At 31.9% G+C, this 17,396-nt stretch overlaps 1 protein-coding gene across 4 annotated transcripts in view; it reads right to left on the reverse strand.

The window, feature by feature from the left end:
* Positions 1-1,495: 1,495 nt before the first annotated feature.
* Positions 1,496-17,396, reverse strand: part of LOC106459990 (N-terminal Xaa-Pro-Lys N-methyltransferase 1-like) — a 33,200-nt gene continuing 17,299 nt past the window's right edge. The window contains exons 1-4 of one of the 4 annotated variants that reach the window (XM_022386581.1): positions 17,130-17,290; positions 14,262-14,417; positions 9,763-9,964; positions 1,496-1,967 (exon numbers count right to left, since the gene is read on the reverse strand). In XM_022386581.1, the coding sequence (XP_022242289.1) occupies positions 1,645-1,967; positions 9,763-9,964; positions 14,262-14,414 (678 nt within the window). In that variant the 5' untranslated portion in view covers positions 14,415-14,417; positions 17,130-17,290 and the 3' untranslated portion in view covers positions 1,496-1,644. Of the gene's footprint in view, positions 1,968-9,762; positions 9,965-14,261; positions 14,418-17,069; positions 17,291-17,396 lie in introns of those variants that run through there. The other 3 variants (XM_022386580.1, XM_013919670.2, XM_022386582.1) reach the window with 3 other exon arrangements.

The following is a 17,396-nucleotide window of genomic DNA, read 5'->3' on the forward strand; positions in this document are numbered from 1 at the left end:
ATGAAGACAACACTAACAAAACAAGCTTTTCCAGTTTGCCCTTGAAGAAGAAAGGTCCACCTTTCAAAAGAACTTGGGTTATAGGGTTTTTATTATTTTGTATCAAGACTTCCTGAACCAAATTTACTGGAATAGCTGTAAAATCATTGATGAAGACAACACTAACAAAACAAGCTTTTCCAGTTTGCCCCTGAAGAAGAAAGGTCCACCTTTCAAAAGCGCTTGGGTTATAGGGTTTTTATTATTTTGTATCAAGACTTCTTGAACCTACGTGTTTTTCTGACATCATGAAAACAAGCTTTAACTATTAAAAAGAAAAAAGTGGGCTCTTAATATAGACTCATGTTAAGAAATTAGCAATTCATGGATTCATTTACTCAGAAGATGACAACTTGAAATACAAACACCAAAATTTGATTATCTATTTTAGACACAAGTCTACTCATTTTGAAACTAATCTAATCTTGCCTCTTTTATAACCAATCTCATTTCATTGTACACAAGACTTACATTTTAAATCATTTCAATGCAAGCCATGTGTATTACAATGAATGTGTATTCTGTATTTTATGCTCATTTTATCTCGTTACATTTAGTTTTCTTATGAAAAAGAAATTAGCTTATCTGTTCCAAAACAATGGTTTGTGTGATATTACATCATAGTGACTGACAGTAATTTTTAACAAATCTCTCTTCATTAGGTCTGTATGGGTTTCCAGTATGTATAATATTACAACATTTCAACAGCACATCTTTATGTGTTGAATGCCACTGTACTTTCACTATATCAAAGTTTATCATGTTGGCTGAGCATGTAATACACAAGGTCTCAGTTGAAATGCTACTTATAACAGTGTTTTATGGGCCACACTTCACCGGCATAGGTGTTATATGTCATATGGATTTTCTACTGATCTTCTCCTTCAGCAAATAAAAATTTATAAACAATTACATTACTAATCCTTTTAATGTTTTAGCTCTATAGTTTTATCCCAATAACTAGATTGAATGTTCTCAAAATAACCTACTTTGATTATTTTATTTCTGTGTGTAATATTCTGAAGGCCAAGAACTGATGATTAGTGTTGCATCTGTAAACTCTGTTTTTGGACTTTAAAAAAAGAGAGAGAGAGAGAGAGAGAGAAAGAAAAATGCTCGTAAGTATCATCACTTGAAACCCTTTTCAAATGAAAGATTAAGTCTACATTAAAATAATTTCCAAACTTTTCTGAATACATTAGCAAGTTTTGTGAAACTAAAATAACAATACTTCTCAGCTCATGAAATTACTGGTTACTGAACTGATCTGTCTTCAAATACACCACACCAAAAAAAAAACGGACATTTACACTTCACTAAACAATAACGATGAAATCTTTTCAGGAACAAACATCATATCAAACGCAAAGATTTTAATATAGAATAATAAACTTATTTACTGTTGAAAAACAACTAAAGCAAAAACAAGAAGGTTAGATTAAAACTTAGTCTTTTTTTTTTATTACTAAGATAAAAACAAAACGAGGATACATGGTACAAAAAATTATACACGACTTTAGAACTTCCAAAACAAAAATTATATTTATTTCAAGTTTGTTTGAACATCACATGGTGTTTTATCACACACGAAGCTTCAGCCAATTGTTACCTTATAGCAAACATTTTCACTTCATACAAACCCTTAGGTAACTTGTACTGCTTTCTTTCTGCTAAAAGACTACAACCAGCCTCTTCAAATAGTTTCACCATCAATTCTCTGGGTCGCGTTACACTACTGTCTTGGTTGTCATTGTCAACTTCTCCTGACGAAGTCAGATTGTCTTTAATTATCATCAACCCATTCTTCTTCAATCCCTTTTTACATCTTGACAGAAAGTTGACAAAATCTGTATCAGTTAAATGACCAGTAACCCACTGGCACCAAATGACATCATATTTTCTGACCACTGGAGTAAAATCCTGCAAACCTTAACCAAAAAAGGAAAAAAAAAAAAGGCAAGTATATTAAATGAATAACAATACATATACTGTCACTTCCATAAAAATAAACCAATATATATATGATATATAGATCATATATTACATACGATATATGTAATGAAATTTTGGCTGAGGAGGTACATCAATATTTAATAATATCTTAAAAAATATATTTTTCAAAAATATAATCCATAACAGTTGGATTTTTAAACGACTTAGGAAAATACACAATTTTTCTCCACAGAGATAGTTCTATTTATTACTCAGTTACTGACCACACCCCTGGTTTGATTTGTGACTGATTCATAAAGTACAAAATTCAGCAATGGATTATGGACTATTTTAACATAATATTAAAAGACAACAAGGGACCTTCTAGTCCATCTAGATTGTCCTATCCACTAAATTAAACTAAACCAAAAAAACATAAAGCCTGCCCCTTATCAGTCGAATAATTATTGAGTTTTCACTTAAATGTTTAAATTAACTATATCTGCCACATCTAAAGGCAACCCATTCCAAAGGCCAACCACCCTCTTAGAAAAAATACAACTGTCTTAGCTGAAGATGATTCGTATCCTGTCAAAATTTATACTTGTGTCCCCTAGTGATACCATTCTCACCATTAAATATGAAGAAAGATGACGCATGAACACTATCAATTCCCTTCAAATGTATTATCTAGCTACTTCAAAAAAAATGTTTAGCCAAAAACTTGAGTACCAAGCACTACATAAAGAATAAAACAAAGCAGACTTTGTGATCAAAAACTATTTTACATAACCAGTGCTTCATATTCATACACCAACTTTCAACTTCAGGGTTTAGTTTCTTTGGAGTGCTTTTTATTTACTGTATATTTTATGAATTGTTTTTCAACCCATATTCATCATTTCAAAAGAACTATAAGCCTGTAATTGAAAGTCTGTATGTTCCACTTTGAAGTGATATGTAATCTCCACTATTAAAGTTCGCCTCTAGAGTTTAAATACTATACATACTATTCCAAGTGTTAAAAACAAACCAGACTTCCTGAGTAAGAAGTATGTAAGTTGAAACCAACTGTTTTTCTTCATCTTTAATTTGGGATTGTGTATTCCTAGTTCTAGCTAGTTCTGACTAGACTAACGTGCATTAACCAAAAACGAGTAGTTCTGCTTTTCACCACTAGAAACAGGAAGCTCTTAGGTGATCTTATTTCATGCATATTAAATTGGTGAGGGTATATGATGCCAAGTAATTATTATAAATCTAGTTACCATGAGATATGGTGGTTAATATAACATTTAAGGACAAGAAGGGACCTGTTAGTCCACTAAATCTGTCACATCCATATGAAAACAAACATAAACAAATTCAAAACAAGTTGTGATCATTCAAATATCTATCAAGACTTTCCTTCCCTTAAATTAACTGCATCTACCACATCTGAAGGCAAACCATTCCATGATTGAGTGTCTTGGGTGGCTGGCACGTTTACTTTGAAAAAATTAGAGTGCTCAAAGCAGGCGCAACACCTGAATAATGGTGCATGGAATAATGGAATAGGATCTCGGTTCTATTTTGTTGGTTTTCGGAACACGAGGTAATGTTTTAGCTTTATGTTAGAAAAGTTAATGTAAGTTGACTTTCTCTGCCAAAATATAAATTTGTTACCCCCTTGTCATACATTACATAGATAAAAAACTGGTTATACAACATAAGTCCACATTACTACATGTAAATTTGTTACCCCCTTGTCATACATTACATACATAAAAAACTGGTTATACAACATAAGTCCACATTACTACATGCAATGGATGTTTATAACACGTTAAAATTTAACAGACATATGTGTTAACCCTAAGGCTCATCTCACCATCACGAACTAAGTTGGAATCTATACTAGTTCTGAAAAACTCCACTAGAGGCACACATATATACCTTCATATGGTAACAGCAGGACAAATTTAACAAGGGTATTTTCTGCAGAATATCTGCTTTGAACAAAATCTTTGAAACACGTATCATCACACACACACCACTAAACTTTTCTTCACTTACTTTAAACTATATACGTTATAGAGGTACGTAAAATTTTGAATAACTAGGAAAATAAACAGTTGATGATAAAAGTAACCTATAGTCCACATAAAGTGATTATACAACACTAAAACGCCAAATGAACAGTAAATACCACTAAAAAAACTTAATTGTACAATTATTTTAATAAAAAACAAAATTTCACACAATTGTGCAAAACAATTTTTTAAAAACCATAATGATGATGATATTACTAAAAAAAAATTATATACTAAATAATATTTTAAACAACCACTGATGCATATTTTAGCCATCTTCCGGTACTGGCCTTTATGTTTTAGCTATCTTTCCGGTACTGGCCTTTATGAATATTCGTTATAAACAGGTTAACAATATTTAAGTTAAACAAGATTGTTTATTTATAACAGAAGGGGACACAGATAAACATTTCAGATTTCTACAGATTCCATCTTCAGTATCTAAAGCAAACTAAAACAATTACATCATAATAACTGATATATATTGCTGCAATAACAATAATTTAATCAAAACTAAAACACATAGAAAGTGAGGGAGTAAGAAACGAAAATATTGTACATATTTTTAAAAAAATGTGTAATTTAAACGAAGACTACATGTTATTCAGTGTTGGTGAAAGTTGTTTGATGTGGAGGGTTTCGTTAATCAGTAATTCCAGATCAGTGTTGGCCTTACAAAGGATACTGAAATTTGATAGGTTTAGTTCGTGTCCTGTTTCTTCACTATGTTGGTGTATAGAGGAAGCACAGAGGTTACTCAATTTTTTTTTGTTTTCATGGAAATTCCCATGTGTTCATTGCTATAACTAGTAGATGGTGTTCGGTTTTGCCAATATAAGAGTCCTTACAGTCTCCACACGTGTACAGATATACGAGCCATGAATGAAGAGAGACTGGGAGAAGGTTTTTAGTAAAGAAAAAAAAATCCTTTATGCATGAATCTAAAAGGATAAATGAAAAAAGATTGGCTGAAAATGTAAACATTAACACTAGAGATTTCTTTAAATACACTAGTTAAGGGTACTTGTACAAAGAAATCTTGTACAAGTACCCTTAACTAGTGTATTTAAAGAAATCTTGTACAAGTACCCTTAACTAGTGTATTTAAAGAAATCTTGTACAAGTACCCTTAACTAGTGTATTTAAAGAAATCTTCCCTTAATAGTGTATCTAAAGAAATCTTGTACAAGTACCCTTATCTAGTGTATTTAAAGAAATCTTGTACAAGTACCCTTAACTAGTGTATTTTATTTCTACTTGTATAATATTTTTTTAAATACACTAGTTAAGGGTACTTGTACTTGTAATAAAGGACAATTTTAGATAATTTGTCTTTTCCTTCTTTCTCGTTATTAAATCCATAATGACTTCATTAGATGCTAATTGCATATCCTGCATTGTGGGAGACAGTAAGTTACTCAATTAACTGATTAAGCCAAACGTCTATACAAAAAAAGGTCTTTTTTTTATCCCTCTTCTCAGGCAAAATCGTAAAACAAAGTAGACTACGTATGTTAACGGACAGTATCCAGTTGCCATACAAAAAATTACAGTAATTGAGCACTCCGACTCCGAGTAATGGATGGTAACATACCCGTAATGAATCATTTTTATAGTACGACTACGAGTAAACAAAATGTTAGGATGGGAGTGGAGCATCTGAGGGATGACAGGGCTCATTTCTGATGAGTACGAAATAGCTGGATAATTAAATTTTACTTTTTCTTACATTTTTATTAATTAAGACTTTAGCAGTATTCCTCCCTGAACAGTTGCTGGATGGAAACACGATTAAACAAGATAACCACATTAATTCTGAACTTTTAAAGAAAAAAACTGAAACGTATAAAGAGTGACAAGTCTTCTGATCCAGATGCTATTTTACCAAAGTCTATGAAGGTGGTTAAAGATTGAATATATGATGATGAATCATCATCATCATTACATTATTATTATTAAGTCCTTGAATGGTGGAGAGGTACCAGAAGACTATAAATTGGCTAATGTTACTCCTCTTTCAAAGGATTTGATAAAACATTCTCCAAGTAATTATAGACCTATTATTTTTACATCAGGAGTGGGAAATTTTTTAGAAAATCTGATAGAAGCACTGTTTCACAAGGGAGAAAACTTTATCTTACAAATCTTTTGAGATTCTTTGAAGAGGTTACTGCTTATGTAGATGAGGGTATGAGTATGGGTTTGGTGTATCTGGATTTTCAGAAAGCAATTAATGAAGTGCCACATAAAAACAACAACAACAAAAGGTATCTTGTAGGTGGGTGTGGGATAAATTGGCTCATTGGATAGAAAAGTGGGTGAATGGAAGAAAGCAGAGGGTCATTATAAATAGAATTATGGAGCTTAGTAAAACTGCACTAATGTCAGATGTGGTGCCTCTGGGTTCAGCATTAGGGCATTTCTCTTTTTGATTTGCATCTGTGAGGATGGTACTGATGCTTTACAAAAGGATTTAGATTATTTGATAAATTGGGCAACTAAATGACATAATGGATTTTAATTACAATAAATGTAAGGTATTTCATGTAAGATACCATAGTTTGTATTACAAGTACAATTTTTATGGGAATAACCTTAATAGTGCTCTGAAGAAAAAGACAGTGTTGTGGTTGATCAGTCTCTTAGGGCATCCAAGCAAGGTGGTGTTGCTGGTGGTAGAACAAACGAGATGCTTATATTTAATGTACAATACCCAAGTGTTGAAAGCAAATAATAACTGTTAATACCTTGATGTACCGCTCAAATGCAAAAATAAAAAAATATCTGTAACGAAGGCACAGTTTTACTAAAAATAGATGTGTAAGTGGGTTTTCCAGAGGTGCTCCCATTTCCCCCCATAACAAAGTCAAGGCAGTGGATTTTTAGATCCCCTGCCACCTTTAAGGACAATACGTCTGATGATGGCCATAGGGTAGTTGATAAAAGATGCAATGATACCACCAAAGAACTAAGGAAAGTCAGATCATAAACCACAAAGTATAATCTCTTACCTCCATTACAAGTGGGGTGAAGAGAAACTGATGTTTCTGAGCCCCCCGGTAGTCTTCCGAAGTTTACCCCGGAAGACTTCATACCAAAATAACTGCCAAGTTTTTTGTTTGTTTGATATATTAGTCTCTGCCATCACTGCCGAGGAGTATTGGATAATCTGAAACGTCCAGAGAAGTGTGTTTCAAAATACATCAACTTAGCATTAGTCGCTGTATACGAACAGTCTTGTGAAGTGGTTGTATAAAGTGCACTTGTGTGTGTACTATATAGAGAAAGGTTTTATAATTTTATTGCAAACTGGTTCCCTCAAAATGTCAAATTTTGTTGGCCATGAGAAAGACAGATGTAAGTTATAATTGAACGGATATTCGTTTGTTAAAAACAAACAAACGAAGGAAAATGTTCATTGGAAATGTGAGCAATTTGAAAAAAAAAAATTAAAAGGTCGTGCAATAACAATTGGTGATAATGTTGGTCAAGAGTGTCATGAGTACAACCATTCTGGTGATTCCACTGGTACAGCAGCTAAGAATGTAATGCACAACATACAAAATGATTCATCGAATACATGTGATGCCCTGAATTATATTGTCTCACATGTATCCATTGGAATCACCCATATTGTGGCAGCTAAGTTGCCATCCGTAGACAGTATGAAAGGAACTATTCAGAATTACAAGGGAAACAAAATCTAGGGTTAGTTACTCCAAATTATTGAAGAGATAATTTTTTTCCAGAAGTGTACACTAAAACTGGAAATGGAAAACAGTTTTTAATGTCTGACTCTGGTGTAACAGGTGATCAAATATTGATTTTCTGTACAAAAAGGAACCTACAGTTACTGTCAAGTTGTGATCATTTGTATGTTGACGGAACATTTAAGACCGTTCCAAATATTTTTTGATAATCGTGTACAATTCATGGGCTGCAAGGAAGCACTGCCGTAGCTTTAATTTATGCATCGTTGTTGAATAAAAATGATAAAGGAGTTAATACCTACCTTAAATCCTGTGTTTATACTGACAGATTTTGAACTTGCAATGTTAAATGCAATTAACATTGAATTTCCCTGTGCAGTTAATTGTGGGTGCTTTTTCCATTTTTGTCAGTGTATTTATGGAAAAATTAGTGAAAATGGTTTCAAGCGGAGATACAACACAGATGCAGACTTTACTTTACAGAATTGCATGTTCTCTGCACTAGCATTTATTCCTATAGACCACACTGCAGAGATGTTCAACACTCTTACTGATGCATTTATTCCTATAGACCACACTACAGAGATGTTCAACACTGTTACTGATGTATTAATTCCTATAGACCACACTGCAGAGATGTTCAACACTGTTACTGATGCATTTATTCCTATAGACCACACTACAGAGATGTTAAACACTCTTACTGATGTATTTATTCCTATAGACCATACTGCAGAGATGTTAAACACTGTTACTGATGTATTTATTCCTATAGACCACACTACATAGATGTTCAACACTCTTACTGATGCATTTATTCCTATAGACCACACTACATAGATGTTCAACACTCTTACTGATGTATTTATTCCTATAGACCACACTACATAGATGTTCAACACTCTTACTGATGCATTTATTCCTATAGACCACACTGCAGAGATGTTAAACACTCTTACTGATGAAAACATTTTTCCACCCAAAGCTTAACCCATCTAAGTATCCTCTATTGAGGATACTTAGATTGGATGTCCTGATCAAAGAAAACAATGCCTGTCCACTTGTTTTTAAGCTTGAGATGCAGAACTACCATGAAGACATGCAGCAAGACTTGCCAAACACTAACAGTTATATAGAAGGATGGCATTGTGGCTTTTTTGCAACAAGTTTCTGCAAATCATCCAAATATATGGAAGCTCATTTCTGCAATAAAAAGGGAACAAATTCTGAATGAGCTACGTATCGATCAACTTTTGAGTGGTCAGGGACCTTCTATTGGTCGGAAAAAAATATTGTGACTATGCAGAGAGATTAAAAAAGACTCGTCAATGCCTTTCAACCAACAAATAATATGAATGATTACTTGCATGGTATTGCACATAACATAAATTATTAACTGTTATATGACTAAAGTAAATAATAATGGTGTTTTTTTGAATATTTTTAATGGTCTGATAAAATTGCGTATTGGAATATCATGATGTAATAATATTTTCCATTCTGATTAAATATATCATTTTTTACATATATATATATATATATAAATATATGTCTTTCCTTACGTGTTAAATAACATACTGGTCCATTTCATTGTGAAAGTTCATTGAAACATAACTTACATGATTTTTTTCTAATATTTTCCCTTAAGTTTTTTATAATACAACATTAATTTATAATGAAAAAATCGATCTAAAAATTGGATATTTGAATGATTAAATAATTAAAAGAATTTTCTGTAAAACGTGGAAATATAAATTATAATTAAAAAAACAACAACAGATATTTGATAGTAGTCAGAAAAATTGAAAATGTAATGCTTCCTGGAAGTTCATCCGTTTAGTTATATCTTGTTAAGAGCATGAAACTCACAAACTGCTTGATTTTTTTCTTCAACAGTACGGCTGGCACTTTCGTAACTTTTAATGAAGTAACTCACAAGCATGACTAAAATGGTTAGTTTTAAGACCTGCATGATGAATCCTTAAATAAAACTGAGTGTTCAAACATACCTAAATACCTACCACAACAGTACAACTCTTCAACTCTGTCAGCAGGCTCACCAATGTACTTCCGAGCCTGATCTATAAAGTTTTGATTCTGTTCCACAATGTCTACTTTGTCAAAGTATCTCAGTAGTAGATGTTTTGTAACCCTCCCTATTCCTGCTCCACAGTCTAGAGCTTTTATATGGCCCACAGGATTTTCTTTATTCTATACAGAGAAAGTAAAAAGTGTGGAAAGTACCAGACATAAAAAAAATAAAAAAAAACCAAGAAGTCTCTAACAACAAATAAAAATAATCTTTAAACTTTTCAATATTGTGAGAGTTTAATGTTTCCTCTTCTCAATGCTCTAAGAATTATATTCCTGCACACATTTATTTTCAAATTTCAAGCAGTCCTTAATGTTTACTGGTTTGCAAATTTGACAATCAATCTATGCTGCTGTAGAAACTTACAATAACCTAACATACTTTACACGGATGTTTTTCTGCAACAGCCTTAGATGCATTCTGTATGTTCGCAAGCAATATCTAACCAAAAGGTTAGCAACCTGTGGCTCTGGAGCTGCATGCATATCTTTAACCCTTTCGTTGTCCAATTATTGAAATAGATGTTACATGCATTGCAGCTCTCAGTACCGTGCATATTTACCAAATTTGAAAAAAATGTCTCTTCTTGTTACTTGGGTTGCTGACCCCTAATCTAGTCATAAAAAACCAGTGGTATTGCATTTATACCAAAAGAGGTAAAAAAAGACACATCCAGTAGTTTGTATCATAGCATATAATTTACCAATGGGGGGGTTCATAACGACCCTATCAGCTTCTTTGTTGGCTACAGAGTCGCAAGTAACATACAGTCACACAAAGAGAACCATTAACATTGAAATTAATACCAACTATTACCACTGAAGTTTCCTATGTATTATACACAGAAAATGAGTAATTTCACCCAGGTCAGTTTTTTATACCGTACATTGTAACAGGCAAAAACATAACCTTACTCAATATAATGTAAAATGTGACCCCCAAATTAGTGAACAACATGAAAACAAGTGAGAAATAGGTTCATTTTCTTTTACACATATAACTTAGAAAGATTAATACTGAAAGACGTTATCTCAACTTTTCACAAGTTCTTCTACAGATCCACTTCATAATGTAAGTATTCATTTGAGTGTTTTAATCTTTTGCAGAAAAATATCATGACTAAATTAACATCAGATAAATAAGAGCTCTTATTCAGATATTAGAATATGAGTAAACAATATTCATTGGCATACATACAAGTAAACAATATTCACTGGTATACATACAAGTAAACAATATTCATTGGCATACATACAAGTAAACAATATTCATTGGCATACATACAAGTAAACAATATTCACTGGCATACATACAAGTAAACAATATTCACTGGCATACATACAAGTAAACAATATTCATTGGCATACATACAAGTAAACAATATTCACTGGCATACATACAAGTAAACAATATTCACTGGCATACATACAAGTAAACAATATTCTTTAGCATACACACAAGTAAACAATATTCTTCAGTATACATACAAGTAAACAATATTCTTTAGCATACACACAAGTAAACAATATTCTTCAGTATACATACAAGTAAACAATATTCTTTAGCATACACACAAGTAAACAATATTCTTTAGCATACACACAAGTAAACAATATTCTTTAGCATACACACAAGTAAACAATATTCTTTAGCATACATACAAGTAAACAATATTCTTTAGCATACACACAAGTAAACAATATTCTTTAGCATACACACAAGTAAACAATATTCTTTAGCATACATACAAGTAAACAATATTCTTTAGCATACACACACAAGTAAACAATATTCTTTAGCATACACACAAGTAAACAATATTTTTAAGTATACATACATTTAATGAGTATATTGAAATTCATTTTTCATTTCATTCAATAAATTTATTTAATATTTATATATCTATTGTTTAATATCCATATTTTGGTCCTTTCTGACTTTTTCATAAACATTTTCCATCTTTGTTTTATGTTTTGCTTCATATAACATTTTTAACATGGGTGTTACATGTTCATTCAAGTAAATTTTACTTTCTTTTAATGTTGGATCTACATCAGTACTTCTTATAATTTTCTTTTTTACTTGCCATCAGCCAGTTATCTCCTACTACTTTTGACTTAAATTTTATTACTGGATGTTTAATTCTAACCCTGTTAACGGTTGACACTTTCGCCAACTCGTATGTCACTGTCACTGATACTTATATGAAAGTTATTAGCAATTGTTTTGGCACAATTTCATGTACGTTTTCTCTTGGTTCTTCTGGTACCTCAATTATTTCCAAGCTTGATTCCTTGAATACTGACTTAATTCATAAATATCCAGCTTAATATATTTTAACATCTCTTAATTTAAAATTTTATTCTCCAGTTCCATGTTTTCCTCTTTTTAACTCCTTTCTTTATGTAATAAATCCTAATACAGTAATTATAAACTCATCAACATTATTTGATGCTTTTTTAAGTTCATACATATCATTCTTCAGTCCCATTATTATGTTTTTATACTTTCTATAAATATCCCACCAAGCTCTTTCAGTCCTGCGTATGGTTCTATCCAATATTAGGTTATAGTTCTCTATCCTTCAACAGGGTTTCACTGCATACCTCCTGTTCCCATCCTCTTTGGCAAAGACTTGTATTTCTTATCCTGCTATATTCACCATCATTTAGTTTACAGATTAAATTTCCATTCTGCTTTTCTTTTTTTTTGGCCAATTTATGGCACTGATTTTCAACAAATCCAACACAGTAAAAATGTACACATTTTTTTACTTTTCTTGGTGCAACAAAAAAGAAAGTAGGTTAATTCAGACACTCTTTCATTGCACACCATGCATGTAACCTCCTTTCTCTCTCTCTCTACATCTTACCTGAATGCTGTACGTGAAATGCTGGATTCATCGGCACGTGACCAATTTATATAGAACATAACAGATAAAGATAAAATTAACGTACATTTTTTAACAAAGATCTCCAGTTGGTGATAAAACATTAGATTTGCAGATAAACAACTAAAGATACCATCTATAAATACAATTACACGATCATCAGATTAAGTAGTATTGAAACACCAACTCCCGCTGACAACAGTCTAGAAGAATTGAAAGTATTGGTTATGACAACTAATAACACAGAATGGAGGAAATAAATCGCAAGACAATAGGTGTTTTAAGTGTAACTTGAAAGGACATAGTACCCAGAATTGGTACTCAATATGCTTGGTCCTCCGCCACAGAGTAACATCGGGAATGAATACATCACTGTTGTGATGGTCTTTTTCACCAAATGGCCAGAAAGATATGCTGTTTCACATATTGAAAACACCAACCACCCCGTCTTGATTACAAATTTCAGTCATCTCATCTGCATCATCAAAAGACCATGGCTGTTGATCTGCTTGAAATGGCGACTGTTAAATAAAGATTTATTTTGATTAAGTCAGCTGCAGTTTTTTTAATTGGTTGCAACAGGGTACGCTAGCAATGCAAGCTCACTCTATATATCAACTAAAGACCATATCTGTAAGCAACCCATTCCACAGGCCAACTATTATTAGAAAAACAAAACTATCTTAACTAAAGATGACTTATACCCTGTCAAAATATATATTTGTGTTCCTTAGTCCTATTATTATCACCATTAAGTACAAAAAAAAAAAAAAAAATAGATGCACTGACACCTCAATCAGATCCCCTCTATTTTTTTTTTTCAAGAGAAAACAATTTTAGAGATCTTAACCTGTCCTTATATGACAATATCTACATCCTCGGTTTTATCTTAGTAACTCTTCTCTAAACCTTTCCAACAATTCAATGTCCTTCCAAAGGTAAGGAACCTGAAGACAATACTTCAAATTTGACCTAATCAGTGACCTATAAAACAAAATTATAACCTCTTTGAACTTGTATTCAATATTTCTATAGATACAAGCTAAAATGCTATTTGCCCTACTACTTGTAACAGGTTTGGATGACTTAAGGATATGATCAATACCCATGATGGACAGAGCACAAATAACCAATTTTGTAGATTTGGACTTAACAACAAAAAAACATAATGGACATTGAAAATATTTAAATTATTAGATAGTTGTAACAAACAAAAACAATAATAAGTAGAAACACTAACTGATTATTTTCACGACACTAATAATAATTTCTATTAACCAATTCTTTTACATGCCAAAATAGATGCTCATAGGTAACTGATAAATAGAGTTCATCCCCCAGCTCTAGTATCCATTGACTTTCAAATACAAATTAGCTTTTCATCAAAGCTTTGATTAATCAAGTTTCAGTCTTGCTCATCCCCCTTGACCATTTTCAAGAACTTGAATCGTAATCGCAGTGATCCTCAATGTTTCCTACTTCGAAAGAGTGCTTGTATGTAAATTACATGTACATAGACAACTTACTTGTAGAAACATATTCAAAAACCTAGCCGATGCTTGAATATCAATAGTGGATATTTCTGAGAAACCTCCCAACATTCCATCTATAGTAGCAGGAACCATTTCCCAGTACTCCTTTCCTTTACTGTAGAATTCTGCTTTCTCTTTATCAGCCATAACCTAATAAAATACAAAATCGGCACTTGCATAACCAACATAAATTTTGCAAAAAAAACTAGATAATGGTTTTGTTTCAGTAATTTTTATTCAAAGACAACAAAAAACACTTAGTTACTGATGCAGGCAAGATCATGCTGTTACAGCCGTTTTATTGCCAAATTATACATACTACACCTAATTTTTCTATTTCTCATTTCAAAAAATAAAAAATAAAATCAATCCTAAATGAACTTACTAGTGAAGCAGGGATGCTATTAAATTAATAATATTAGTTTATAATACATACATATTTTATATTGGCACTTGTGTATAATGTTAAAATAGCTCAACCTAAAGGTATTACTGCAACTAATACTCGAGAATCACTGGAAATAATGAAGTTTTAAAAGAATTATATATTATTAGATAGAGATGTGGGTCCGGCGAATATCTGTCTAATAATGTGGCAAGAGTTGTTCTGATATTTATGCACAAATAAAAAATTACAGACAGGTCACATGATATTTACGAAAATATAAACTGTGAAATTTATCTCTTCCAACTTCGCTCCTGAAGATGACGTGTGACACGTTGAAACATGTAGAGTCATTAATTTGATACGATTTTAATTGTGCATTGATTTTAATGTTATATATTTATTATTTCAATACATACATACGACAATTTTTTTCCTCACAGAATTAATGTTACCATTAACAAGCTAGAAAATGTGTTGATTGTGTGGCAATGAACATGAGATATGGACAAACTGGAACCATTTTATCCATTGACGATGTGAAAAATACAAATTTAAACCCAACCTCTTAAATTTCAGGAATTCATAAATTCTCTTATTAAACTCCCTACGGAGCCAGCCTTCACTACTATCAATGGTAACGAATTTCATAAGTTGTTCATCATTTTAAAAACAAACCCATCTTAATAGGAGCTCAGCCTTAATCTTGTGTCCTTTTGTATTACTGTCTTCAAGAAGCAGTAAAAAGAAACCTCCGATATTTATCTTACTAATCATGACCCCCCACATATAACCTTATAAACTTCAATAAGATCACCTCTTATCATTTTTAAACCTTTCCTACACAAGACAACCCTCCATCCTCAGAACAATTCCAGTAGCACCCCTCTCCTACACCGAATCCTTTCTAAGACGTCAAAATCTTGTCTTAGATAAAGAGACCAAAAGCCCAGTCATACAACCAGTGAGTTGTGTAGAGATAATTACTTCTTTTGACTTGTGGGTAATGTCTATAAGTACACCAAAGTACTATTGAATGGGTGCTCATCTACATTAAATTTGTAACCAAATTATGATAACCTAAATGCACTACCTTTCACTTACGATAATTAAAGTCATTTGCCAAATATTTATACAACTAACCAATCAATCTCTAAGTCACTCTGTTGTACCTTAACATCCTCAATAGAGCTAGAAACACCCAACAGTTTAATATCATCAGCAAATCTTACTAATTCAACCCCTATTGTATAAAAGAAAAAAAAATTAAGTAGCAAAGGCTCAAGCAATGACCCCTCAGAAACACTACTAATAAAAAAATGTCCAATTTGACTAGACTCTATTTTCATTAGTAACAAGTTTGCTTTCAGCCAGCCACTCTACACTCCAATAACGAAGTACTGGCCAATTTAAGTTGCCATATCTTAAGAGCAAAATGGCAACATGTGGCCTGTGTTGAATAGCTCTGCCCTTTCTCTCAATCTACACCTTAGCTAATCTTCTGTGTGGCACTTTATTAAAAGCCTTTTAAAAATGCAGGTACACCAAAATCTACACATTTTTAATCATGAAAATAACAAGCAACGTGTTAAAAAAAAAGGTGACTTAACATTTAAAAAGAAGCGTTTACAAATAAGTTTTTATGTTAAATCCTATAAAAAGTTATATTACCATTACAAAGAAAGAGAAATGATGGATTTTATTTCTTTATGAAAACGTGTCAAAAGCTCATGTATACTAATTTTTTGTGCTTTAGCCTTAGTTCCTCACAGGATCCTGTCAAGTAATATCAACACAATTAGATGTAAACATAAAGAACAGTGGATATTATTCTTATACTGTTTTAATGTAAAGTTCAACACTATATTAAACTTATAAATATAAGAATCACAGTCATAGATATTATCTCCAAAACTTTCAAATTCTAAACTACGCTGAAAATTTAAAGTAGGCACTATAATAAACTATATTTAATTCGCACTAAACTGACAAGTTACACGTAGAAACTGCTATACAATAAAACAGAATCTGGCATATATTTTTTAAACTTTAAACAGACCTAGTGTCTTTTTAATACATTTTTCTAAATTATTTATGCACCAAATTGTTTGAACCCATGATTTTATTGGGTTCTAATACATATGTAAGTCACACACACACACAAATTAAAAATATTAACAAAAAAATACCATCAATATTGTTAGTCCCACTAACCAGAGAATTACTATTACATTTACAGTATAGTATATAAATATAACTATGCTATAACTAGTAGTAGTAGTATCAGTACATAGATAAAATTGGGTGATTTCATACAAAGTTTATACCTTTTTTTTTTTTTTTTCAATGAGTACTGTATCATATATAACTCATTAATACGAATTACAACAAATCATGATAAAAGAGGTGGACCTCACCTGCAGTTTAACGGTTAGGTGTAAAGCCTATCCACAACTAACAAATCCTACAATACTTACCTGACTTTGCGTTAGGCCTAATACCTAGTAGTAATATTCCAGATAAAAAGGCGCGAAAATAATACGATCGGTACCCCTTAGTAACATAATTTATCTTGAAGTATGTTTCGAAATTCGAAGCAACGTAATGACTACATTGCTGCTTATCTATTTTCAAGGGTTGTTATGAATTGTTAAATATTATGAATTTACGTATTATAATTTCAAATAGTCCGAATATGAGTTAACTGATAATTTAAATTTAGTAGTTACATTGTACTTTGGATT

This window comes from Limulus polyphemus, unplaced genomic scaffold (genome assembly GCF_000517525.1).
Source record: "Limulus polyphemus unplaced genomic scaffold, Limulus_polyphemus-2.1.2 Scaffold690, whole genome shotgun sequence".
Taxonomy (NCBI): Eukaryota; Metazoa; Arthropoda; class Merostomata; order Xiphosura; family Limulidae; genus Limulus; species Limulus polyphemus.